Below are 27,500 nucleotides of genomic sequence, written 5' to 3'. Positions count from 1 at the left end.
TTCAACAACAGCACTTTCTGGAAGTACCGAAAGTACGGTACGTGGTGCAACGGAAAAAATACCTAAAGTATGGTACCTGTTAACTATACGTTTCATCAGTGGAACCAAATGGAATACTCCCGTAACCAAGTGTTAAGGTGATGTCACAGACCAGGGCAGAAGTGACAAAGTAAACCAGATGTGCTGTTTATCTGCCGTGTGCACAGTGAACCAGCCCGACTTACTGCGAAAAATCTGACTTTATTTCAACTTTGTGGATCGAGATACAGAAATATACCAGTGTATTTTATCAAACAATTCAAAAGCCATAATCACCATCGCACTGACCATTTTGTTCTTCAGACCAAAAGGATGACGGATCAGAAAAAGAAGATTTCCCGAATAACACACACGATCTCCTTGCTGCCAGACAGACCGTAAAAGGGGTCTATGAAACAGAAGAATGTGGACTTTTCACTGGAGCCATCCAGGGCCAGAAAGCCAGCTTAGTCAAAAGTCACCCAGGCATGGAGAAGCAGTTACAGCAAAAAAATAAAAAAAAAATAAATGAAATGCAGTGGATTCAGTGTTCAGTCTTATTCGGGGAATCAAAATTTACACCACTGGTCGAGGTTGATTTCCGTTTCAGTGGGAGGTGGCTTATAATGAGTCCAATGAAATTCTGAAGGCAGCCGTACACAATTTCCATCATTTAATAAAAGACTTGCTGCCACAGGGTAACGCTCGAGTGATTTTTGGCATTTGGAGCGGGCAGAGGAACCGCGCCCCTCAGCCCATGTGAGCAGCCAGGCTCAAAACGAATCGGCTTTAAAGAGTCTGCCGACTTGCCGCTGGTCCGCGATTGTCTATCCCTGCCTGGCTGTCCTGGGGATTGGCCATCTCCGTTGGGTCCTTAGCAGGAAGGTGCGAATCTCCATGGGCTTCAATGTGACCTCCCATGGTGAGGGGTCAGTCGGGGCTCGGGGCAGTGGCTGCTCACCTGGAACAGGAGACATGGTTGCTTGGAAGATGCTTAACCTGGAAACAGCTGCAACTATGGAGCAAAGCTGCCAGGTGCTATATTGATGGGACTGTGCACAGATTTTTTTCTCTGGGGTAGAACTGCAGTCTTTATGCTGGATTGGATAATAATCCATTGGGAGACACACACACACATGCTTGTACATTTTGATGAAAAACATACTTGGATTTCATTTGGGGGGGAGGGGGGCACAAACAGTATCCTTTTCACCCGCATGACCATACCGGATGCTGGGATGCCAGCACTTCCATTGATGTGAAAGGATGATTATTCAGATTCACCAATATTAAAACCATTCTTCACAGTTAGCTATAAAGATGAGTAGGAATGACTCGCCTATCTGACAGCCCTCACCTCCTTGCAACAATCAAACGTTTAAAAATAAACTCTCTCATCTGATTCTCCAGGAAGAAATCAATGAGGTGACCTGACACTAATTAGCATACCTTTTATTATGCTTCATTATTGTATCCTGGTGACAGATAATCCTTAGGCAAATCTCGCATTTTCACAAACCCCGAACAGAACCAGAACAGGCTACGGCCTTTAATCCCCTGCTATGTCACAGGCTGTGTACCTGTGCTAGTCTTCCAGTCGAAACGCTCCATGTCATCTTTCCACTGATTGGCTGCTAGATTCATCTCGGACACGCCCACCACTTCCAGGGTTGAGAACAGCTTCTGTGGAACAAAGTTAAACAAGACTGCTAAGTTCCAGCGGTCCTTTAATGGCATGTGGAATGTCGAGCTTTCCAGGCAGTACACGGATTCTACCCCAACCCCCACCTGCAGGTTTATGGTGACCGTCTGAGAATGCGTCTCGCTCTCCTTGGCCTCAAACTGATGCTCAAGTCTTAGCAGCATAGAGTCCTGGTCCCACTGGGACATTGTCAACAGATGGACAGCAGGGGGCAGTGCGGCTTGCAGTCCTGAGAACTGAGATGGTGGAGATATAGATACACTGCAATGTGCTGTCATTATTGACCTAGTAAACCAAGTCAGACACTAAAGACAGCCTGAATCTAGCACCTGAGGATGAGTCTCTGCTTAGACCCAATTCACCCCCCATATTGTCCCCTCCTCCAGAAAAACCCTTAAACGCCCCACCTTTTTATAGACGCTTCCACCACAGGCAAACCAGGCTTTCAAACAGCTAGTTACGTTAACCACACTGATGCTGCCTGAACACAAACTGTTCAGTTCTGTGTCATTAGGTGGCATTAGCTGGTTAAACATCCCTCTCCATGGTACAGATCCCCCCCCTCCCCCTGAGCTTCAATACCCCCCCTACTCACCTCCAGCTGGGGGTTGGGGTGCAGCTGTGCAGCTTGAAGAGCCAGCAGCGGCTGCAGTACCATCTCCTCCGACAGGGGGCGGTGTGCGTCTGCCGCGGTCGCGGGCGGCGTGAGGAGCAGAAGCAGCCGCCCACGCACCACCAGGCCCTCGTTGTTGTCGCCGGGCTCTGACAGGGGCTCTCCAACCCCCCGCCAATCATCACGTAGCAACCTCCGGTGCAGCTATGGGGGGGTGAAGAGGGCGTCGCCCAAACTATTACACATATCCTTTTGTGTACGACTTCTTTGATCTGCTAGATAATGGTCAGCACCAAGACCACCATTACTCAACAGAAATGGACACCCTGACCATTGTGTAAAAGTATGGCTCTGTGCACATGTAATATGCGTTTAATATCGCAGCCATTTCACTCCATGTCCAGAAGGGGGCGCCAAAGGCCTCACCATGATCTCCAGGGAGCCGGATTGAAGGCTGCTGGCACCCTGGGAGCGGTCTGTCACCACGGTCAGCTGGTTCTCCTTGTCCTGAATTGGAAGAGAGGACAGCAGTGAGGCTACCTGAACATATTCAAGCGGATCACCAGGGGGCGATGTGGAGCAAGTTACCACTGATGCAAGGCCCCGGTGGGAGGAGTTAAAAACTTTAGATGGCTGGATGAAGATTTTATAGGGCAGCTGGAGATGAGAAGTAGAAAAGAGCAGCGGGAGAGTCAGACACTGACCTTGATGTAAAGGCGGGAGTTGATGGGGTAGTAGTTACCAGCGACGGGCTCGGACTGCTTCAGATCCCAGGTTGGGCGGTAATCTTTCCTGTAACACACACACACACACACACACACACACACACACACACAGGCCGTCACTATCAAACTCAAATCCGAGCAAACAGAAGTGCATGTGCTATAATTACTGACCCCGTAAGTCATGTCACATTATTACATGCAGCATAGGCATACACCGTGTCCTCACAGTGACTTTTACACAGAGTAACGAGGTTGTAAATACAGTGCAATAACTGAGCACATCAGACACCAGCGACACACCTGGGACCGCACTGTAAACCTCAGACTCTGTACAGAACGGCCCCCACTTCACACCATAAACTAAAGGCATAATCTTATGTGAAGCGTCAATTTAAGGGTTTAACTGCAGACACCTTGCTAGGGATGTAAACCCAGCACGATTGCTGACCCCAACCCCACCACTCACAGTCTTTCCAGCATCTCCCGGCCGTTGGAGTCCGTGTAGAATAATCCAGAAGAGCTGATACTTGTATCCAGTCGAGTGATCACCTCTTTCCCGCAGGAATCCCTGAGAGAGAGAGAGAGAGAGAGAGAGAGAGAGAGAGAGAGAGAGAGAGAGAGAGAGAGAGAGAGATTGTGGATTCTCACCCCCACCCTGAGGCCCTGCCTCCCACAGATGGGGCGGTCCACTCACTCCACAGGGATGGGTCCCACGGTCCACTCCAGCTCTAGGTGCCTGCTTTCCCGGTACAGCCGCACCACCTGGGAGACCCACGGACTGAACTGCTGCTGGACCTCCTGCACCAGCGAGTTCTGGAGGGGGGGGTGCAGGTGAATCATTTACTCCGGGCAGTACAATGCATAGCGCGGCACATTTGTACATTAGCACTGAATGTTAGCTCGAGTAACTATCGATAAATTCCCATTAGCTTGCTCTAACCCAGCATCTGCCGGACACGCGACGAGCGGTTAGCGCGTGGCAGCCCGCGCCCGCAGAAGACACCTCACCTGAACCACCTGAATCTTCGCAGCTGAATTGACAAGCAGCGGGGTGGAGGAGTTGGGCCTGAAGATGTAGGCTCCTGAGGCCTGGCTACTGTCAGAGTTTCCAACACTGGCATTATACCTAGAAACACACACACACACACACACACACAATCTCAGGTAGATCCACGACAGGAAACCTCACACCACGCCTTTCAGTTTATACTGTAAGATTCCTACATCATCCCATCTTATACAATAGTGTCTTATTCACCCCAATAACTGTACTTCCTAATTAATGTAATTAAAAGTGGCCTTAAACAGCCACAGCTGAATCCAGGTCAGACAGTGGGGACCTGGCCCAGACTCACCAGTAAAAGTTCTGCTTGAGCTGCACTTTCTGCTTGGTCTCCAGGTTCGTGAGGCTGCTCACCAGGCCTGTCTCGGGGTCGAAGGTCACCCTGAGGTACTGCAGTACAGGCAATAAGACGAGATCAGGGTCTGTCCTTGGCACGGTGCTTTACGGTGAACACCATGCAGGGCTGAGAAGGGCTTCACAGACCCACCTGGTTCTCAATGAAGGGCGGGGCTACTGGGCTTGGCCCGGCTGGGGCGGGGCTGTTGGGGACCAGGGAGATACCATAGGTTCTGAAGCCAACAGGCGGAGCCTCCACCTGGAACACCAGCTCGTTCACAGCGTAGCCTTTGTCCTCACGGATTCTGCGCGTCTCCTTGGAAACGGGAATCACCTGGGAGAAGAGAGGCGAGAGGTCGGAGGTGGGGTGGCAGCAGGATACGGAGACGCAGCGTCCACCACAAAGGCCCCGACTGAGCTCCTCCCACACAACCTCGCATGACTTGGCAAACAGAGTTTGATTACAAGCAAGCATAAGATTCATTCAGCCAGTCAGCTGCGATTCAATCACTGCAACCATCACTTAAGACTATAAATATTACCAGACAAGACTGTCATTACAGACAAAGGAGAGAGAGAGACACACACTCACTTGGGATTCCACTGCTCGCCCGCTGGGGTCGCTCACGCTGTAGCGAGAGCCATTGACTGGCAGTCGCACCGCCCAGCTGACGGAGCGAGACAGGGGGTTGTACACGGTCAGCGAGAACTGAGAGGGAGAAGACGGCACTGTCATCCGGAGGCTGCACACGAGTGATACTCCTCACACACAGCTCTGCCCCCTAGAGGCCCAGCACAGCGCCTGCGCTTGTGCGCGCCCACACCCTACCTTGTTTTGGCCCTCGGAGACGGGACACACGCTGATGTTGAGGTTTAGGCAGTAGGTCTGCTGGTTTTCCGAGCCGCTCAGCGTCGTCAGGGCGTTGCTGACCAGTGGCTGGTATCCCGGGATACAGACAGGACTGCATGAGCAAAAAGGAGGCGGGGCTACACCACTCCCAGAAGGGGTCGGCCTGGCGGACCCGCCCTCGGTACCTCGCAGTGGGCCCAGCCGGTGGCTAGCCTCTTGGCGTAGTCGTTGGCGACATGCTGCTTCTCCGTGCCTGACACAGCGTCGTGGTGCTGGGCCACGGCCATGGCCCTCCCTGCCAGTCAGAGCATGCGTGCACAGCACATGCACCATGAGCACTCCGTTTTAATTACGCTTTTTGTACTCGAGTACATTTTCAGCCACTAGTGGAATGATCCCGGCTTACTCAGTGTCTCGCTGTCCCCTTCACCGTGGGGACCTCTCCTGGACTCCGGCCCACCAAGGACTTCCAGCTGATTGCAGACCTGAGGAGACAGAGAGCTCACTGCTCTGCCCTGTCCAAACAACCGCCGGCATCTGAGCGGGATACCACTGCCCTCTTGTGGGCAGAGAAAGTAATGCAGCCCTGTCATTGTGTTTCTACCAAAGGATGGTATAGTACAGGTACAAGTGCTGCGGCTGAAATGTCAAACATGCAGGGCATAGTATATCAGACTGCTGCCTGCTGCACAGATGAAGATGCCCGCATATGTGAAAATTCATGAATACTATTTAGGTGCATTACCAAAAAACGCACAAATTAGCGACCCTGAAAAGTTACTACAAAGGCGATATTCCACGGTAACAGCTAACATGCAAGTCATGCAAGTCTGGCTGATGAGATAGACGGGAGGTATACTCAAGCCACGATGCGAAAATCCCAAAAGTTCTTTTAATATAGAAGATATAGCATGCATTAACAAATATTAAACAACATTAGTAATCATACATTATATGATTTTTTCAATGATACAAATCATTTTTAGAACTTTACGTATTTCTGACTTGTGGGTCATCCAAAAATAGTGCCATGTAATTGTTTAAGGACAGCTCGCGAATAGTCACAACCGCGGATATCAAACTTGTGAATCGAGTGGGGTGACTGTAGTGAGTACAGTGGATTTTCACAAATGAAGAATAAATAAATACTGACACACTGTAGTACTGATGCGTCACCTGCCACTCAGCTTTGTCCTGTTCACCTGTGGGCTATTTAATGCCTTTCCACGTTAGTAGCTGTACCTTGCGGAGGCAGGAGGGTTGGAGAAATGAGATAAGGAAGTTGGTTGGGGGGGGGGGGGGGGGTCAGGCACCTGCAGCAGGCTGTTGGTTAGCCTCTCGTATCGCTTCAGTGCTGGCCGGCTGGTGAAGTACCCTGTCCAGAAGTCATGGGGCCCGTCAGCATAGGGGAAGAAGTCGTCAGTCTTCACAGACCTGCCGCAGGGGGGGGGGGGGGGGGGGGTTGTTGACATGATCGTTTCACAGTGACATCCCCGGCCTGAGGTTGCCTGGAGCCGCATACTGACCAGCTCAGGTTGGCCCGGTGCAGCTCCTGCAGGTAGCAGGACGGCGTGGAATACAGCAAGTTTACTTGGCTGCCTTTGGATTGCTGGGGGAGGGAGGGGGGGGGACAAATCACATACCACATTACTAACCTCCCCACAAACACATACGCCCCCAGGCAATCGGCACACAAAATGCTAACGCCTGGTTGCTGTGTCTTATTACTTTGCTTGATACTGCTTGACACTGAATTGTTAGACATGTGATTTAAATGACATTTGTATGCAAAATCAATTCATATTTCATGTAATAGAAATGAGATTTAAATGTGAATTGATTACATAGAAATTTTAATTACATTTCTTACATTGAATTACACTGCTATATAATATCAACGTACATTTAAATTGTGTTTCCATCACATGAAATATAAATTGATATTGCATAGAAATGTGATTTAAGTTACATGTCACATTAAAATCACATTTCTATGCTGCTATACCAATTCACATTTACATCATGATTCTATAAATATTAAATCGCATTTCTATGCAATAATGTTATAGAAATGTTACTTAAAATTTAGTAACTTGTTGATCAATACTAATAAATCAAGTTCAACTTTTGTTTAATTTAGGATACAATTGACAGAAGCTGCCAGTGGGTCATGATATTAATAATATTCTGTCAAAAAATATAAGCGAAGAGGTGGCGGTTTGTGTGCGCCGGACGTTCTGCGGCCGTTATAATTAAACGTGACGTTAACGGTGATACAATGAAATCGGTCCCCTCATTTATAAACGAGAGGCTGAGGTGGAGTTAGTGACAACAATGGGCTTAAGAGTCAAACATCTGAGAGGTTCTCATGTGGCCCATAGGCCCCGCCCCCTCCCCCATTCAGGATACCTGAGCATTAACGTAGCGGATCAGTTTGTCCAGGTTCTTGTACCACATGTTGGCGTTCTCATACTGGAAGTCGGAGCCCATGGTCATGATGATGTGGTTGGTCTTGTACATCGATGCCTGAGAGATGAGGCCATCGAACGGACAATGAGAGTCAGAAGGCGGGCACTGACGCCAGCAAGATACCCATAATGCAACGCAGTCACATTAATAATGCCAGTTATTAAAACATATTTTAAAGCACATTATATGTTTCATGGATGTCAAACTTGTCACCCTCATCTTAAAATTTATTTTATTATAAATGGCATTATTAATTATATTTGTTATGGGGCTGTTTCCTTCATGTTACATGACCAGCATGGCAGAGGAACGAACTGGAACCAGGGTCACATTGCGAGATGCTGTCCTCCACCTGGTTGTTTGCGATCTCCAGGAAGTTCTTGACCACGCTGTCCACGTTGTAATCTTCCAGGTCAGGGTCGTCACGGATGGGCGGGTCGTTGCACAACTGGTCCCAGCAGAACCCCGGTGGGGGGTTGTACCCATTGGGCAAGACCCCTCAGGGAGAGAGCGAGAAAGGATAGAGGTTCTAAAGATGGTGCAGATGGAGAACGGCAGAGCCCAAGGGGCCGAGAGCGAGGATGCGGATACCAGTGAAGAGGTCCGCAGCTGGAGGTAGCAGGCTGGCGCTGGCCCTCCACACCATCTCCATGTCTTTGTCCTTGATTCTCCGAGCTTTATCCTGATAGTCCAGGCGGCCAAAGAACAATCCGTCGTAGCCCATCTGAAAGAAGCACAGGAGGAGGTCCTAACACTGCCCTTGGGACATTAGGGCTCGAGGTTAGCGTCTAGCGTCGCGGTCCATAAAGTCTCCCGCTCAGCAGGGATTTAGCGTAGAGGCGGGGTTTAGCGTTGGGGTTGAGCTGGGCGCTGCCCCCACCTGGGCGAACAGAGAGGCGTGCTCGCGCGCGTGTCCGAACGGGTCGATGTGCCAGGCGACCCGGGGGCGGCCGCAGGCGCCGAAGGTGTCGTTCAAGAAGCGCAGCCCCAGGGTCATCTGGTCGATGACGGCACTGTAGTGCGTCGTGGCCTCATCACTCATGCACCAGCCGCCGTTGATGAACTCCAGGCGGCCTGCAGGGTGGGAGAGGAGGAGAGAGAGAGAACGAGAGAGAGAAATAGATATTAAAAACATTTTTACTCGCAACTTGCAGTCGTTAATTGGCAGAACTACAGAATATAAAGCATAAATAAGCAAGTGCAATTCAAATTTTTTACATCAGCCGTATAAGTTAATATTCAGAAAATCAGTTTGTCTGCTGATTTATGGTTACACCTACCTGAGCTGCAATGCACAGTCACATGTATCCCGCATAAAACGCCGGTATAATTTCATATGCCCCCCCTGCCCGCCCGCCCAACCACCCTCACCCTCATTGACAAGCTGAGTCACCACCCTCTGGGTGGCGCTGTTCTGCTGCTTCCACCATCGGTAGAAGAAGCCCGTCTCCACGTAGATGAAGCGCCGGGCGGGATCCAGTTGCAGCTGCTCCACCACTGAGTCCAAGATGTACTGGACGCCAGCGTGCTGGATGTTATTACGGTCTGCGAGACACAGTCAGGACACACCTTGGTGAGGAGAGGGGGGTCTGGGAGAGGGAATCTTTTTTTAAGCCTCTTTGGACTGAAAGTGTATCTACGCAACACACCAAGTCCAACCACTGTGAGAACGCACTCTCCTACAGCCAGCTGCAAAAGAGGTGCCCGGTTCATTTCTGTGAGAGAGAACGCTCACACACTCACACAGTCACACACACACTCTCTCACATACAGTTTGCTGTGGGAAGCAGTTCTGCATGCCAGAGTAGGGGGCCTAAATGGGAATTCACAGCGGGGGGAGGGGAGAGAGGCCGCTCTCGCCATTTCAGCTTCACCTCGGGCGTTAGTGTGAACTAGGCCTACCCAGTGTCACTGGTGAACTACTGATGAACTCCCTCCACGATTAGATTCTGCACTCTTGCACATCACGCTAACTCTGTATACATATTGCACTTTCGCACACATATATAGAGTTGACTTGGCTGCTACTTAATTGCACTATTTAAGAGCCCTTTAATTTATTATATCATATATATATAGTTTATATTCATATAGTTTTATATTTATACTACAATTATTACTATGCACATACATAATTACATGTTTAATCATTATCACCATTACTGCTACCGTTAAAATGAATTACCATATAATTATCACATTTCCCAATTGTCAATCAAGCGTTTATTACTTTCCTGTACAAACCTTTGCTGACTGTTGTACGTCTTTTGTAAGGGTCTTTTTTTAAAAACCACCACCAAGGCAAAGTCCTTGTATGGAAACATACTCGGCTAATAAAAAGCATTCCGATTCTAAAACTCCGCCCATCTTAGCGAGCGACTAAAATGGTAAGAGGAACGCCACATCTGACCTCCGTAGTAGTACTGGTCCACGGTCTTGAGCCAGCCGACATCATCGTGTGTGTGGGGCACCAGGTGGACGTTGAGCATGGAAGGCCGCGTCGCCGGGCAGGACTACAGGAAACGGCGGCGACAGAGCGGCGGACATCAGCAGTGGGCCAGCAATGGAGCTTCCTCACTCCCCACATCTCCACACAACCATTTACTTATTGCGCGTTACTGTGTGCACAGTTCAACAGAAACATCGGCCCTTAGGCTCAAAAGACGACTACTGCTGAACACCTGCGGTCTGTTTAATGGTCTGTGTGTCAAAGACCCTACAGGATGCGTCTCTCAACCACCAACCACAGGAACAGAACATTATTGCTCAACTTCTGGGGTATCTGTTTAATCTAATCTAAAAGCTCAGACCTACTGCACAATGCTATAAAAGGGGAAATTCCCATAAAATCTTAGTTCCATAAATGTCAAACTAAGAACTAATTCAGAGTAAGCATGTTTGGATTATTATTATTATTATTATTATTAACAATAATAAGAATGACACTTTATTGATCCTTCGTGGGGAAAATGTTTTCGCCTACTCCATCTTCCTCTCCATGCCACACACACACACACACACAAATGTGAGTATAAGCTTGGTACTGAGATGTCTAAGAGTTTCAGTGGTTTAGAAAAACAGAGAAGTTTAAAAATGACCAAAAACAAAAAAGGTGAGGTGATTGAAATGTGAGATGAGTGAAATGATCACCTGAGCATCACATGTACAAACTGTGTAGTTATATGATATGGGGGGGGGGGGGTTTCTTAACCACTGATGTAGGATCCTCAAATGCTCCTTCTTAACCCCCAACCGTCCTTTACACCATCTCTCATCTGTTTAACTACGCGGCTTCCGTGGAAGTTATATCTGACTTTACATTAAAATTTTGTCCAAAATAATTAAACAGCGACTACATGGTCTGGCATATAACGGTATCAGACAGCAAAGTCCTAGTTGGACTTCACAGAGTACACGTCATAGAAATTAAGTACATATTCCGCAAACCGATTCAAACGCTGCAACGCACCATGAATCTAATAACACTGTTACAAGATGGACTTTTTTTATGAGGATCCGGCTTAACGTGCAAGTGTTTTATTATGTCATTTCAAATATTTTTTTTCTGTCATCAAATCGCGCAGAATTCTGTAAAACAGCATAATGGTAACTGCATCTCGACGACAAACTGACCAACAAGACGACCATCTAATTATTTGGAAGCCTTTTCGTAGGCTCATTCCGCTTTCGCTTCAGTCGTACCCAATGTTACTCCTCCACGCTACCGGCCCTCAATTCCCCGGAAGACCGGAAAAGGTTTGCTCACCTTGTACCCACAGCTCGCGCTGTCGCCGGAGAAATACCCGGCGGGAAACCCTAAAACCGGGGAACAGAACAGCAAAAACACCGCCGTAGCTCCCATCGCCGACACCACCACCGCCCCCGCCGCCATCTGCCGATCATATGATAGCGCCTCGCTGCGCGGTCACGTGACAAATACATGCCGAGGCGCGTCTGACAGTCACGTTGCTGTGACGTCACTTCGGAATTAAACTCCCATTAAAACGAAACGACGCTTAACTTAATACTTAATGCTATCCACATACTACAAAGATCTGGAAGAAGTACTGTGTTGCGAGATGGAAAAGTGTCAAAAAGCTAACTTTACAATGCAAAAATGACACGTAAATATTTAAAACTTTTTTTCAGTTAAAATAAATTTTTAGTTTGGTTGGGTAATTGAGTTATTTCTCCCCCAAACGAGTTGTAATTGTAATTAAAATTGTAATTGTAAGAATGACGTACATTATATGTATGAGGTCATAATAATTGTTTCACTGTGGTTTAAAACGTAAGAATTTTATTATATGTCACCTGAAATAATTTGATTTTGCTGTAATCGAATTGAGGCATTCGGTAGGCCTGTAATTAGGTTGGCCAGATAATCCATGTCAAGGAGGTCACTTTGAGCTAGGACAGGATTGGTCTTCTATTTTAATTAAAAGGACCTGGACTTTGGTCAGTGCCCTATAATCATGCTTGTGTCATCAATGTTAAAGTGAAACAGCTGAATGAGTCTTTCAATCAAGGAAACAAACCAAAGCACAAGAAGAGCTAAATTATATTTACCGAAGCATAGGAGCCTTTCAATTTTAAAGTAGTTTGTAAAATCTGAAGTAGCTCAAAGTGTTCCCCCATACATGGATTATCTACTCACCCTAGTATAATATCATAATGACAGCAGTATTTGAATATGTGGATTTGTAATCAAACGTTGGCGGCTAAATTCAGCATGACGTAATGATCCGTTTCGTGAAGTGCGGCTATCTATGGGTTGATAATAATATCCATCCATCATATTTCTTTCTTAAATCGGGACCGAAAGTTAGCCACAGACTGAGGTGGACTTACAGGCAGAAAGAGGGGGCAACTGCTCCCCCAAATCATTCAGTTGCTAAAACCGTAATCATAAAAACGCAATCGCCACTACGTCCGTCAGCTATTCAAATCACTGAAACAAGCAACATAGGAGAGAAATCTAACTGTAAATGGAATCTTAGGTGCCGCAAAAGCTAGTTGCAGCGCTGCGCTAAAACGTGCACGGCGTATCCAGCTGACAGCGCGAGCCCGCCTGCGTGCACGTACGAAGGAGAGGAGCAAAGCTTCGCCGTTTAAAGTTTGACCCAACACGCAAATTTAAGTCAAAGTTAGATTAGTAATGAATGTAATGTATGCTAAATTAGCAATGGCTTGTATGTTAATGGAACTCAATCAGTTAGAATCTGTTACTGTAATGTTATCCAAAAGTAGGCTAAAGTTACTCGCCAAACGGAGTTCAAACTATTATGCCACATTTGAGCTAGGACAGTATTGGTAATCTTCTCTTTCAATTAAAAGCGGTGCCCTATAATCATGCACATGTCACTGATGTTAATGTGAAACAGCTGGATAAGTCTAACGTTTAAGCAGTGGGCTGCCAGTGGGGACTGTACGGTGCTAGTGCAGCCTTTGAGCTTTGAAACTCGTAAAAAAAATCACCTGCGCCATACAACCATGGCAGATAACCGTCATGAATCTAGCTGTTCTCGGGATTGAGAAGCAGCCTGCAAAAGCACTTAATTTGGGTATGTTTGTGAAACGTTCTTCTGCTCAGCCGAACAACCCTCGCCTTAAATCTTCTTTAAAAACGTGGTCACACATGACAGGGAAGAGATGGGTAGTGCAGAGCCAGCAAGAGCTGCACATTTTTTGCACAAACATTGATCTGTTGTTCCTATTGTAGATTATTAAAATAAACTTGAGGGAATATATATTACAGTTTACCTTGATTATTTTGGCCCATTTCATTTAATGAAATGCACAACAACAAAATGTGTCTTCTGCATTTAACCCATATATGACAATGTGAATGTGAGCAGCTAGTTCAGCACCCGGGGAGCAGCGCTTGGGAGTGGTACCATGCTCAGGGTATCTCAGTGGTGTCGTGCTGGGTGGGGATTCGAACCTGCAAACTTTCAATTACAAGTGTGTTTAACCATTAAGCCACCCCTGCACACATGAAACACACCTAATGTTCTCAAAACTATAAAAGCATTTCACAAAACAATTCATCCACATCGCAAAGTACTATGGATTAGCTGCCTGTACTTACACTAAACTCGTGTCTCAAATGCAAATAATTCCACCAATGAATTAGTCAGGGCCACCAAAATGAAAAGCACAATATGCATCGTGTTAACCATGAGTCAAAATGCTTACATGTATTGTTAGTATGTAAACGTAAGCATGCTCCCAAACTGCAAAATTCTGAATGATAGTCGGTCGCATTACTAACTAAATGACTGATTGGCTGAAGCATCCTCACACGTGGGTTTGAACAGCTGACCTACAGGTTACCCCAGAAACCTGGATACACACCGGCCCTTTGTGGATAAGATTGGACAACCCTGCTTTACACTCTAGTATTAAGCCACAAAATGAGGCCAAGTAGATATTTCATCAGAAGCACTATTTTGTGTTACAGAAGATGTTACAACTTTCAAACTTTGAATTGAACATGTCATAGTAAGGTCCGAAAACTTTTATTCATTTATTAATTTGTTTTTTTTATTTGAAAAGAGCTCTGCCAAATCTTAGATAGTTCGACCCCTGAATCTGGCATGTATTCCTTTGCTGGGGGGTACAGCTGATGAGGAAGATGTTTCTGAATATGAGCAATGTAATGTTATTCTGGACATGGCTAATAATACTGATGAAGGAGACTTGCCCCACATCTGATCTGAAATTTTATTTTGGGTGGTTAGGGTGACATTTTGTGTTGGAGTAGGTTGTGTAATCTGTGATAGTCCATTTATATCCAGGAATCGGCATTTCTTTTTATCTTCTGTGGGACCGCAACTCATGACTCAAGTCACAGTGTCTCCGTGCGCTTGTCATCCGTGCAGCTCATCGACGTCCCAGATGAAGGTTAATGGCACGTCACTCATTTTCTGCTGAAACACTTGGTCAAACTTCTCATTCTGTGCCACTGTCAGTAAATTTTTCCAGTCCCCAATCGTACCTAGATCACAAAAACACAGGCAGTTTGGCGTCAGGAGCAGTACTGCATAGCACCAGCCCGTTAGAGCATCGGACAAAGACGACGTACAGTACGTACCTTTAAGGTTAGTGGTCAAAGTCCCCAAGCGGGCAAAAAGCAAAGCGTGAAAGCTTAATTGCTCCAGTAAAACATTTCTATAATGTATGAAAACTGTAAATTCATTGGGATAGAAATGTCACCTAAATAAATACATCTCTGCTGACATTAAAAAAAAGTTCTGTCACCTTTAACTGGAAGCCACATTTTTCACTGACTTCACAGGACAAGGAAAATAATTCAATTAAATGTATTAAACAACAAAGAAACAAATAAGCAGAAAGGAAAATCAGACCTTTGGAGACCTGATAACCCTGTATCGGGTTCTGTGGTTATGGCTAATATTTCCAGAGAGTTATAATTTCCTAAGATTACATAAACACTTTACCGTTAGGAAAGGTGCATCACCATAGATGAGTCATTTAACAACAGATTTATCAAAATACACAGCTGTTTCCTCACCTTTGCGGATAAACTTCCCCTTGTCTTTGTCCATGACAAAATTAGGTAGTGATTCGTAGTTGGCTTTGATGTCATCCTTCATGTTCTTAAAGGTGGATATTTCCACCACCCTGTCGATGGAGGCATCGGACAAGTTCTTCCCCAAGAACTCGCTGATCTTCACAACGTTGGACCTTAGGTCCTGTAGGAGACATACAAGTGTGCTGACATGCAAACAAAAATAGTCCACCTGGGGCTAGTAGCCTGTTTCTCTGCCGTTACCTCAACCGCATACAACAAACGTAGTATTTAAAAAACGGACACATACACATACATTTTAAAAAATCCTTTAACAGAGCACCATGCCCCCTTTCCTCACCTTGATCATCTCCTCATAGCTTAAGAACAGGATGTTGTACTTGTCTCTGTTCTTGTACCAGCCCTTAACATGGTCAAACCAGGAACCACCAATCACTAGGAAGAGCAGTAATAAAGATTATGTATATAGGATTTGAACTGGCGACCTTCTGATGAACACAATATCCTAACCCTCAGGGCCCTACAGAACAATGGACACATGTCTGATGCTCGTCCATAATGTCAGAATCAGACCAGGAAGAACCGTAGCCAGGAACATGAAGAGCATCATCACAAGGCCCCGAGCAGCACTCACTCCATCCACTAAGAAATCTGTCCATCATTTGGTCCATGTCTTTCTGTTGTTCCAGCTTGATCATTATCTTGGAGAAGTGGAAGTAGGAAGCCATGATGTCTTTGGGATTCCTGGTAACATAAATGACCTGAGAGAAATGGATACGGTTGGCATATGCAGTGTCATGCAGCAGGTTACACAGTGTCATACAGCATTGTATAGAAATGTGAAAGACAATTGTTAATCTCTTTTGTGCTTTAGTTTTGCATGGGCTCATTCATTTGTGTGGAGGGGGGGGGGTGATGATAAATTTTCCAGTGTTATATGAAGCATGACCACATTTTACTCATCAGCACTGTGGGATATACAGCCTAAAGTTTACAGCCCTGTGTAACATCACATTTATTTGCTTTACAAAGTCCTGTACTCAGAGGCTTAGCTAGAATTCCTGGACCCCTTACAAAATGCCACATTGACCCTCAATTTACTGACTGGGCCCCAAAGGTATATTTTGGGACCCCTGTTATAGGGCTGGGCCCCCCGGAATCTGCCTGGGCATCCATGTCCCCTCCAACACTCCCGCCTGTATCTGAATTATCAGCTGGATATAGCGGCAAATGTTACACCGGTTTTTGGGCCTGGAGTTTACCATCCATTAACTGATGAGATGCTTTCCCTCTATATCCAGTTTTAGCACATCTGGAAATCTCACCTTGGCCTTTTTTTTATGCAAGCCTCTAGGAACCACTTGCTCCTGGAGGTGGGAACAGAAGAGTCTAGGGGACGGGCGGTTGTGGTAATCTATACTCTTTTCTACGAATTCCAGCCAAGGCATGCGGAAGTACGTGAACTTGTCCACATCGTCCGGAAAGGTGTCGTTAAAGAGCAGGGTAATTATGCGCTGGGTCCACACAGTACCTGCAGGTGATGGCGATATGAAGGGGTCAGATGGTGGGGGAGCGGGAGAGAGGGGTGACAGGCTGAGATAAATACTGGGAGACCAGCACAGATGTCCATTCCAGGCCCACACTGGTTTCGCCATCACTTCTAAAAATGTCAGTTCGACACTGCCACTTGCTGTAGTGTTTCTACCGTCTCCAATGGTAGAAACACTTCATTCAAAATAATTAAATGGTGGTGGGGAGGTGAGGGCGGCATGGTCAGCGCAACCCGTTTCAGGACCCTAAGCAGTATTTGAGTAACCTAATTGTCATTTTCCTTCCCATTCTGACAGGCTAGTCAGATGGGGGGGCCCCCTGGTGGCCACTGGGCCCTAAACAGCTGCTTAGTTTGCTTGTGCCTTGAGTGGGTCCTGGTTGAAGTTTAAAGCTTTGGAGAAGCTTTAAAAGGAAATGTTTAACTTCTTGAGATTCAGAAACTTGTAAATGCCTGAAGGTTAAGGGCATGGAAATGCTCACATTGGAAAGTATCGGATGCATGTTTAATAATTAAGCTAGCCCGATTATTAGCAATGAGGGAGAATCAAACAGCGTGTCAGAAATGTGTCATATTCATCTGAGGATCATATCATACTTGGACAGTGAGTCACTGAAAGCGACGAACATGGAAAGTGAGAGAGTCAGGAAGATGTACAGGAGGCAGGAATTCATCAGGTCACATGGTCCACACCACGTGCAGATTCCTCCAGCAGTATTGGCAGTTGTGGGGGATTTTGAAGAATACTGTTAAGGTTTTGGCTACTGGGCCCCAATCAAATAGCACATGCCTGGTGACCGGTCTGTCCCTGTGTCTGCCCCTCGCAGAACAAAGTCCAGAGGTCACAGCTAAGTAAATACTGTCACTTTGAATTAGCACAAAAGTCACAATCATGTATTTTAAGTTTAGCGATTGATACACTGTCAGAAAAAAAGTACTAATTTTTACGTTTGAGGGTTACTTGTCACAGGGACTGTACCCTCAAGGGTCTGCCAATTGTACACTAGCTGTAGGTAAGTGTACTTAAGGCACAGAAGTGGACGCAGGAACATTTTTGTACCATTGGGGGTATATTAATGTTTATACCTTGGGGAACAAAATTACTGACACTGTATCGACACAAAGTCAGTGATATTTTCACTAATGTTTGCACAGAAGTAGAGTTACAAATTTTAGTGGAATACAAGCTGAAATGATCAGCTCTTAACTCATAAAGTGCAAATATCTTACGGTCACGAATCCAGGTGGGTTTTGCATGCAGGCGAGACATAGTGCAGTGCAGGTCAGAACAGAACTGCGGACGACCCACTAGCAGCTCACGGGACAGAAGGGGTTTATTAAGCAAAACAACACACACCGGGACCACTACAAAAATAAAGGACCATGAGGGGTCAAAACTAAAAGGGTATAAAATATCTAACAAAACCAAATGATCTGCAAAGGGACAAACAACGACTTAGTACAAAATGGAGGCGGCAGGACTTGCATCAAACAGCAAAAACATGACAAACAAAGAACCACTGGAGAACTCAACTCAGGCAAGAACTTAAGCAGGAAAACTGAACTGGGTAACAAGACAGAAGTGAGAAAATTAAGCAATAGGGGAAGGTGCAGGACAACGAGCAATCAGGGAAACACACAAGGGCAGGCAGAAGAACAGGCAACAGGTGATACTAAAAAGAGTTGCTTTGGCCATGTCCCCCCACCTCCCCACCACCATTTAATAAACTCAGGGAACCGGGAGGGGAAAAACTAAGACTGACAGAAAGAAGGAAACAGACTCTACACTAGGGGAATAACAGGCAGGTAGGAACACAAGCATGGGCACAAAGAAACCAAATACAAATCACAAGACACAGGAACTAGAAAAACTCATACAATAAAACACTAGGGAACAAAGTATAAAAACAGAGGAGGTGGGATTCAAACACACGAGGAAAGAGGTTTGTAAGGAGCCACATGCTCAACACGTTAAGCCATGTGGCTGACAGGAACCAGGGGAAATACAAAGACCGACAGGAGGGACAGGATGGGCAGCGATGTCTGCTGGCCAAACAGGGAAGGGCCACCAAAGACTGAGACAACGAGCTGACCATGACACTTACCAGATTTCGGGAAGGTGACAAGGAAGACGTCGCTGTCTCTGATCTCAAAGTGCTCTAAGCTGTCTATGAACTCCGGAGTAATGTTGTAATCCTCGCCTATGGGGAAGGTCATTCCTTTATACTCGAACAGATAGTCATTGAGCGCCTTGTACTCCTGCTGAGCCATTAATGGAAAGTACTGTGGGAAAAGACAGATGTGCAAAATGAAGATGCTACTACTGCAAGTCTCACTCCTGAACTGCACAAATGAAAAAAGTCAAACGTGCCTTAAGCTCCCAGCTGTCTAATGAAGGCTGGACTCTGCAGTGATTGCAGGGCACTAAATATCCTAATCTAAATAGACCACAGTTCACGTGATAAATTGTTTAAATAACTGCTATCAGCAAACTGCATTACAAAGTCTGAAAAATATTCGTGACAGATTTATTACTCTATTTAGTGTGCATACGCACACACACACACTGGCCAACCTGTACTCATATCTTTATGGGAACCATCCATTCATTTCTATGATCCTTAATAGCAACTAAGACAACCTCCCCTACTGGAGAAAAAAAAGTGTTGTTGCCAATAACACACACAAAAAAAAAAAAAAGATTTGATTGAAGTACCGGTTTTGATTTGTCAGGTCATATATATATATTTTTTTTTTTTTAAAGAGCAGTCATGTATTTTTCCTAGTTCATAAGTGACGTCTTCCAGTGAATAAAAGGTGTATTTTGCAACGGTAATTTTTAAATTATTTTTGCATTGCCTGCCACATGAGTCTCCTGTGTGCCAGTGATTCTGCACCCGGTCCATGTGCCCCACTGTAACGGTCCACATATTTGCTGTATCCCAGGACACAGCACACCTGTACCGGGGATTCATTGGTGCTGACTGGTTGGTTCATGCGTGCTAGGATCTGGGACCGAGCAAAAATACGAACCTGCCTGGTGAGCCCTGAGCTAGAGGTCTGCAACCGGGCGGGACACCCACGGGACTCGGCGCAGAAGCATGCGGCGGGGGTCTACATTTGACAGTTTCTTGCGGGAGTGGGTGGGAGCAGAGAGATGTGTTCGCGGGAGCCGGACAAAGACATTGTTCTCTCCTTTTCCCTTACCTTTCTGTCAGTCCTCAACCCTAGACTGGGGATCGTAACAGTTGTGATCGACAAGACCAGTTTATGCCAGCAAAACGGCTTCATTAACCTTTAAAAGAATAAAAACACATTACATGTGTTTATTAATGTACTGGTTTAAATGCGTTTTAAGGAATAATACAATTTTTGCAGCGTGATTTGAACGGTGCTCCGGACTCGTCGATATTTTCTAGCTAGAGATGAAAGAGGGTCTGGCAGTTTTACACTTTAACGTGTTATTTTAAACAAATTTCCTATTTTATATCAGTAAAAACGTAGTCATCAAGTTTTAGGTTGAATTCAGGCGTCCTACATGTTTAGACATGATACGACGAGGCTGGAAGTTGGCTCCTTATTTGGATTATCTGGTCCACCTTAAATGCTTCTCAGCCCAATGCAATGACGCGATTGTACCTGTAGGGGTATGGAAGGCCAACGGGGCCAAAACGTCTTAAAACTTTATGCCTAAAGATGTCAAATATTAACAGCCAGAGACGTCAGATTTGCATGCCTTTCAAATGCAAAAAATCAATGTTGATTTTTCACACCTTCAGACATCAAAAACAGGCGGCATTTTGCAACGCGTGCTGACGCTGACAAAGCGACCCTTTCAAAATAAAAGCACCACCAACTTCCACACTGAACATTAAAAACATGGATAAACTTGCTTTTTTTTGCATACAAACTATCTGCTGTCACACACCTGCCTCAAGTACTTTTGTCCATTAGACTAGGCAGGGGCAGGAAGTTGGCAACAAGGAGTAGATTGCGATGAACGACCTTCTCCACACCCTCTCTATTCCTGATCATATAAATATGCAGGGTGGGATTCAAGTCCACTACTGTATACAGTGTCGGCTCCCATTTATCTGCCAATTTACGCTTGCCTCTTGTGCCCCTTATTTGCTACCAGTACCACATCACCAACCAACAGAGCAGAGCCTCGGGCTCTCTTGTTGTATTGGTCAGCTTGATGCTTCTGCTCGACATTCGAGTGTTCCTGAGCCATAAGCATCGCCGAGCGCAGGTCTCCCATTAGGAATTTCACGTAAGCATCATAATCGCACACCGAAGGGTCACTGGGCACATTCATAAAGACAAGGTCAACTGGCAGTCGGGGCACATGGCCAAATATTAAATAAAATGGAGTGAATCCTGTGGTTTCATGCGTGGTGCAGTTGTACACGAAGGTCATGGTCTGCATCATCTGTGGCCACCTGTGTTTGCCTCCGGGGGCAGAGATCTCAGCATGTTGCCAAGGGTACGGTTGAACCTCTCAGCGCTACCATTTCCCATAGGGTGATAGGGAGTGGTCTGCGACTTGTCGACACCCGCCAGCCCCAAAAGTTCAGCAAGCAGCTCACTCTCAAAACAGGACCCTTGGTCAGAGTGCTGTCGCTGTGGGAAGCCATAAACACACAAAAAAAAGCTATCCCACAGCTTCCTTGCCACTGATTTTGCGGTCTGGTCCCGACAAGGAAAGGTGTGCGCTAGCTTCGTAAAATGGTCGGTGACCATCAACACGTCAACTGATTTCACATTATGCTCCGTTGACCAGAAATCTATACATACCAACTCCAGAGGGGCAGAGGATTTGATGCTCTCTAACGGGGCTCTTGTAGAGGGTTCATGGGTCTTACTGACAACACACCTGTTGCAAGTCCGCACATAGTGACGAATGGTATTCTCCGTATCACTCCAAAAGAACCTCTGCTGACCCAGAGCGAGAGTTCAGGGCAGCCCCTGGTGACCAGCATTGTCATGAATGTTGGGTTCAGCTTAGGTGTTGAACCCCTGCTGAGTGACCAGTCTCTGGATACAAAGCAAGACACCACACCGGTGTACTCTCTCTCACTGCAGGGAAGCCCGGTGATGAGAGAAGCCACACGGTGTTCAGAGGCACAGTCATTAGCATCATGCACACCCAGCACAGAGGAAACCTCCTCTCCAGTCATAGATCCTGAAGACGCACCTACAGCGCACAATGATCGCGTCAACCGGAAAGCATCCTGAACCTGGTCAACTTGCAAGTCACTTAACTGATCGAGTAACCTAGTGTATGGCTCAGACAGCAGACGCTGGGACAAAGGTTTCACAAATGGATCCCTGCTGAGGGCATCTGCCACAATGTTCAGCCTACCAGAGATGTGCTTGATGTCGAAGGAATACGGCGCCAATTTAGCTACCCAGCGCTGCTAACAGGCATCCAGTTTGGGTTTGGTTAGGATGTATGACAAGGGATTGTTGTCAGTCCAAACCGTAAAACTGTGACCTTTGAGCCAGTGGCTAAATTTATCGCACATTTCATTGCTAGAAATTCCAGGCGGCAAGCAGGGTAATTAGCCTGGCTGCGTGTGAGCGACTTACTAGCGAATGCGATTGGTCTGGCTCTCTCTTCCCCTTCAGCCACCTGAGATACCACTGTGCCCAGACCATCCAGTGAAGCATCAGTCGACAAATGAATGGCAGATCAAAGTCTGGGTGCGCCAGTATAACGCTCTCCAGCAGAGCCTGCTTCAAATCAGCAAAAGCCTTTGCACAGGCCAGCGTCCAGTCCTGGGGGGTCAGCCCATGAAATGTCCCAGGTTTCCTATGCCATCTGGCCCCTCTACATATCCGCATCTGAACAGCAGTCAGCCCAAACAGGGGCTTCGCTAAGGACAAACAGCCAGGAATGAAATGTTGGTAGAACATAACCATTCCTAAGAAGGATCGTACCCTCCTCTGGGAAGGGGTACAGCCATCCTCCTCCATCAAGTCCCTATCCTTGAAGTCCATATTCACTTTCTCTGGGTCAACAGAAACACCATCAGCACTCACTACATGCCCCAAAAACCTGACAGATCTCCTAAGGAAGTAGCACTTCTTTTAGGAAAGTTTTAAGTTGTTTGCCTGTAAGCGTAAAAACACCACTTCCAAGCGTTTCAAAGCTTCGCTCTCTGACGGCGCAAACACAAGAAGATCATCCAAATAGCAGAGCAGACTGGAGAAGCTGAGGTCTCCAAAAATGCTAAGCATCATGCGCATGAATGACGCTGGGCTGTTGCAGAGGCCTTGAGGCAAATGGTTGTATTCATACAGCCCTAGGGGCGTCGTGAAGGTTGTGTAATGCCTGTCAGCTTCATGCAAAGGGATATTATAGAACCCTGATGTGAGGTCCATCGTGCTGAAAACTCCATTACCGCCAAGGGCTGCAAGGCAATCAGCTTGGTGAGGCAATGGGTGGGCATCTTTCACCGTCTTTGCATTCAGCATGCGAAAGTCAGTGCATATGCGCAGTCCCCCATCCCTCTTCCAAGCCACCACCAAGGGTAAGGCAAACTCACTCACAGACTTGGTGATAATGTCCCTCATCTCGATCTCCGTCAAGACTTCCCGCAACTGCTGGTAATGGGCAGGGGGCACTCGACTGTAAGGCAGTCTGAACGGCTTGTCAGACAGCCGAATACGATGCACAAAACCTCGGGCCTCTCCACAGTCCAATTTCCCCCTGGAAAAGACATCCTGGTATGAGAGAACGAGGTCAGCTAGTTTCTGTTTCCAATCTAATGATACTTCACACCCGTCAATATCAATGTCATTCAAACCAGAGTCACGCAGCCTCAGTTCTGAATCAGACACGTTGGGTGGGCTGGGGCCAGCACCATCAGGGACAAGTACATTTTCACACAGGCCTTGTGTCAAGCACAAATCCTCCAGCGCCAGACAGGGAAACACATCTGCCAACTTAGCATTACATTGCAAAGTGATAGGGGCCTGAGAAGCATTAAAGATTTTCATAGGAACCCATCGATCCCCCCACATCGGTGTAACAACCCGCCCCACTAGAATGTTCTTGGGCGTGGAGCGAGAGGAGATCGGCTCTACAATAACAGTGCTCCCGGGTGAGAGCGGAGCATCTGGTGGCAACTTCCCCCATACAATGTGCTCACACTGTGGGAGCAGTGTGACCGCTTGGGCCAGCTTAACAGTACCCACTTTGCTGGGCAGAGCTGGGCCAGACCAACGGGAAATACAACTGAGGAGCTGGAGAAACTGCTCACACTCAGCATCACAGGAATCAGAAGAAATGAGCTTTCACTATTTTTCAGAAGATTTCATTGACTGACAGGTCTAAGAACGTTACTGCCAATAATAAGATCATTCTTCTGGCCAGAAACAACAAGTATTGGTACTGAAAACTGCAAAACATAAATTTCAATGTCAGGTTCGTAAATGCCTTAAGGTTTTGTCATTAAGCCACCGCATCCCACGAGAACCACTTGATCAGGCACAGGTTGGAGATGCATAGGCACACCAGCTGCCAACAGACTAGACACTGCCTCTTCATTAAAAGTGCATGACATGCAGCCAGTATCAAGCATGCACCTGAGCACGTGTCTGCCGCTGATCGCCACTGGAGCATAAAATAGTTCACCAACACCTTCAAGTCTCTGTGATCCCACAAAGATAACCAACTTCGAGGGAGTGAGCTGGAACACGATTCATAAATGGACTTCAGGTCAGTGAGGGAGTTCACCTCTTCATCCATGCCACCCCTCCCCTGACATGAGCTGGTTAGTTTAAAGCAGCCCCCGGGGATGACAATGACCCAGCCACGTGAGGTAAGGAAGAGGAGCGCAGACACCGGTTCTTGAAATGGTCAGGACTGAAACATTGACGGCACAACCGTTCTCGTCTACAGTGAGCATAGGTAGAACGATCTTGTGCCTGACAAACCTTGCAGGGCTCATTGAGTTCCGTGAACGCCAGGACTGCCGGGTGCTCGACACAGTGGATACTGGTAAGGCAGCTGAACACCTGGCTAAAACACTGTCAAGCATAGTGGCTAACTGACTCAACCCTAAATCAGGCGGGTAGATGCCAGACGGTATAGTTGGGTTTGCAGCTGTAGGTGGAGACATTGCAGCAGCCTGGTCAACTTCATTTGGAAAGGAACCACTAACACTAGCACAAAAACTGGCCGGGAAATGCTAGATTCAGGGGCAGGCTGCTGGGCAAGCCTACAGTTACAACAGGGTGAAGGTGACACATCCACACACTGTCCCTGAGCTGACACACACTGGGGGCGACGGGTTGCCCCAACAGGAAACCTCATGCTACTCATGTGGTTGTCCAACTGATCCTGCACCTCAGCAGCAGACCACCTCTCTGCAGGCTTAAACTTAAAAGAAACAGCAAGGTCGGGGTCTGGGCAATGTGCTATGAACATCATCACCGCCTCAACACTAGGATCATCAACACACTTCCCCCTCCTTCGCAGACATTCGTCAACAGCATCAATTGATTTATTAAGCCTTATCCAGTAGTCCAGAGCAGACTCACCAGCTTTCGGAAGGGTACCATAAAAATCCTTCATAGGAATGTTGGAGTGGGCAAAGTCACTAAACTGGCATCTCAGGATGTCAATGACTGCAGAGGGCAGTTGGGCAGGCGCTAACCCAACCTGGCTGCGAAGTGACACCCTAACAACATCTCTCGCCCTCTCAGCCAACCTGCTCATCAGGAATTCATACATCTCACTTTGGGAAGTGTACGACATCTTGGCAGCATATCTCTCCATCATGTCTGTCCACTCATGTATGGAGAACTTGTCAGAACCGTCCCCTTTAAAAAACGGAGGTGGCTCTGAGCTCGGCTGCACTACCACCTTCAGCTGGGAAGGTCCAGAACCATTAGCAGACTAGTCAGACGAGTGAGTAAAAGACCAGCTACCACTGGGCTGGTGCATGGTGGACAAGTTAGCTGCAATATTATCCCCAAACTGTTTTGCCAAGTCAGTGATGATACCAACTGGATAGGGTTGGACTGCGAAACAGGAGAGGAAGTATTAGGTCCCATAGTATAACCCGTGTAATGCCGTTATAAGTCTAGATAGCGCTACTCCATCCCTCCCATCACTAGACACAGATAAGCCCCGCCCCCTATTATGAAATAGATATGTGCCTAAGGAATCAAAGAGGGTGCAGAGAGGAAAGAAGAAGAAAAATGACACCGTCAGGTTATGCTTCTACACAGTTAGAACATAAAAGTACCCGACTGCTGTAGGGAGAAAAGAAAAAAAAACTTGATAATCTCAGAGAGTAAAGTTATATTACGGTGACATTAACCGTATAGTTCAGAAATCAAAAAACAGCTTCCGAAAGCGGGCACAGAGCATTACCAACAGCATATATTAGGCAAGTACTCGAGGCTAAATCGCGTTTCGCTAAATAAACAGCAGCTCAAGGTAAAAATAAACAACAGTAAATTAAATTCCAACCGGCCGTTTAGGCGTACAGCTTGCTAAGCATTGGGGGGAAAAAAACTTACTGACATGAATTCCAAACGAATAAACGCTGAAGATGTGCCCTGATCAGTCCCTACCAGCTAGCTCTTCCAGCGTCGCTTTCCGTCCGCCTTCCTCGAACTGGCTCTCACGCACGATCCGAGTCACGGCACCAGATATAACCGGTCAGTCACTGACTATACTCCGCGTTGTGTTTTAGGGTGTTATCAGGTGTGTGTGGGGTGCAGAAGGAAGGGATATAATAGACGCCGCTGTCGTTCCCGAAGTTTATTGAACCTCTGTTGGAAACAATAAGAAAAGGGGTAAACTTCATGTGCTCTGGCCCTCTAGCTCTCTCTTCTCGCTTGTGCAGTACACCAATGGGCCCGCCGGCGCGCCAGAAGAAACACGCGCACATTATTCAAACTAAACATAAATGGGAAATGATACAGAAAATAATGTTAATCTAATACAAATGAAAACATACCTGTCTGCACTAAGTAAAACAACGTATATACTTATGTATAGACATGTTTTCTATCCCGTACTTATGATGAATAAATCAATTATAACTGATTTATTAATACGGGGGACTCCGCCACTAAAACCTCACCTCCTCCCGCGTGTGGAGTACACCAAACAGAAGAAAATGAGGTCGGGACCCTTATAAAGGGGAAAACACAGAGGGAGGCGCGATGCATGACAAGAGCATCATGGGAAGATTTAAGGGATATTGTACTCATCAGGTTTAACAGAAAAAGGAAAACAGAATCTTGTATAATTATAAACTAAAAGTAAAATAACAACCTGTTACACATCCCAATCGTCCCCGAGTGCACTCCACTCTTACAAACTTTTTGAAAGTTGCGGGTTTGCCTAACACATCCGTAAAAGTCATGCAGGGATGATAAACTCCGACTCCGCGTTGCAACGCCGTTTTCTCTGACTCCATGTTTTTTTACTGACTGGCGCCGGCCGTTACCCACACGTCACGCGCTAGTCAGGTGACCGTTTCCATTCCATCATGGATATTTATCATAGCTGTTTAAGTCTTATAGATTATGCATTCAACCAACATAGCAGACAGGAGAAGGTTTTAAAATTATAAATAAAATGACTTTACTCAT

The 27,500-nt window shown here is 46.6% G+C and overlaps 2 protein-coding genes across 4 annotated transcripts; both read right to left on the bottom strand.

Annotated features, from left to right (window-relative positions):
* Window positions 1-220: 220 nt before the first annotated feature.
* Window positions 221-11,701, bottom strand: man2b1 (mannosidase, alpha, class 2B, member 1). The gene is made up of 24 exons (XM_049014722.1): window positions 11,543-11,701; window positions 10,187-10,289; window positions 9,148-9,321; window positions 8,657-8,850; window positions 8,368-8,500; window positions 8,129-8,274; window positions 7,717-7,833; window positions 6,834-6,916; window positions 6,621-6,741; window positions 5,714-5,792; window positions 5,493-5,602; window positions 5,287-5,394; window positions 5,050-5,166; window positions 4,609-4,791; window positions 4,414-4,511; window positions 4,067-4,184; window positions 3,753-3,871; window positions 3,525-3,626; window positions 3,038-3,125; window positions 2,760-2,840; window positions 2,316-2,537; window positions 1,807-1,956; window positions 1,599-1,701; window positions 221-979 (listed from the first exon to the last, which is right to left on the bottom strand). The coding sequence occupies exons 1-24, from the start codon at window positions 11,666-11,668 to the stop codon at window positions 846-848; spliced, it is 3,009 nt and encodes a 1,002-aa protein (XP_048870679.1). The 5' UTR covers window positions 11,669-11,701; the 3' UTR covers window positions 221-845.
* A 2,580-nt stretch (window positions 11,702-14,281) lies between these two features.
* Window positions 14,282-27,206, bottom strand: LOC125743068 (amine sulfotransferase-like). 3 transcript variants are annotated; one of them, XM_049015703.1, is made up of 8 exons: window positions 27,181-27,206; window positions 20,088-20,175; window positions 18,986-19,163; window positions 16,657-16,862; window positions 15,966-16,092; window positions 15,672-15,766; window positions 15,314-15,494; window positions 14,282-14,776 (listed from the first exon to the last, which is right to left on the bottom strand). In XM_049015703.1, exons 1-8 carry the CDS (start codon window positions 27,189-27,191, stop codon window positions 14,649-14,651), a joined length of 1,014 nt encoding a protein of 337 aa, XP_048871660.1. In that variant the 5' UTR covers window positions 27,192-27,206; the 3' UTR covers window positions 14,282-14,648. The 3 variants fall into 3 exon arrangements, with proteins under 3 accessions (XP_048871660.1, XP_048871661.1, XP_048871663.1); XM_049015704.1 differs by lacking the exons at window positions 20,088-20,175; window positions 27,181-27,206 and adding an exon at window positions 26,418-26,438; XM_049015706.1 differs by lacking the exons at window positions 20,088-20,175; window positions 27,181-27,206 and adding an exon at window positions 19,252-19,400.
* Between the last annotated feature and the right edge of the window lie 294 nt (window positions 27,207-27,500).

This window comes from Brienomyrus brachyistius, chromosome 5 (assembly GCF_023856365.1).
Source record: "Brienomyrus brachyistius isolate T26 chromosome 5, BBRACH_0.4, whole genome shotgun sequence".
Classification (NCBI taxonomy): Eukaryota; Metazoa; Chordata; class Actinopteri; order Osteoglossiformes; family Mormyridae; genus Brienomyrus; species Brienomyrus brachyistius.
This window is presented reverse-complemented; position numbering and strand designations above follow the sequence as displayed.

Bases quoted from the DNA above. Each gene is read 5' to 3' on its own strand.
- man2b1 (XM_049014722.1), bottom strand. From the start codon at position 11,668: ATGGCGGCGGGGGCGGTGGTGGTGTCGGCGATGGGAGCTACGGCGGTG. The intron at 4,792-5,049 runs GTGAGTGTGTGT...CTCTTCTCCCAG, and splicing joins GGCGAGCAGTGGAATCCCAA to GTGATTCCCGTTTCCAAGGA. The intron at 3,627-3,752 runs GTGAGTGGACCG...TCTCTCTCTCAG, and splicing joins GTGGGACCCATCCCTGTGGA to GGATTCCTGCGGGAAAGAGG.
- LOC125743068 (XM_049015703.1), bottom strand. The intron at 16,863-18,985 runs GTAAGTGTCATG...CATCACCTGCAG, and splicing joins TGTCACCTTCCCGAAATCTG to GTACTGTGTGGACCCAGCGC. The intron at 15,767-15,965 runs GTGAGTGCTGCT...TGCTCTTCCTAG, and splicing joins CAGATTTCTTAGTGGATGGA to TGATTGGTGGTTCCTGGTTT.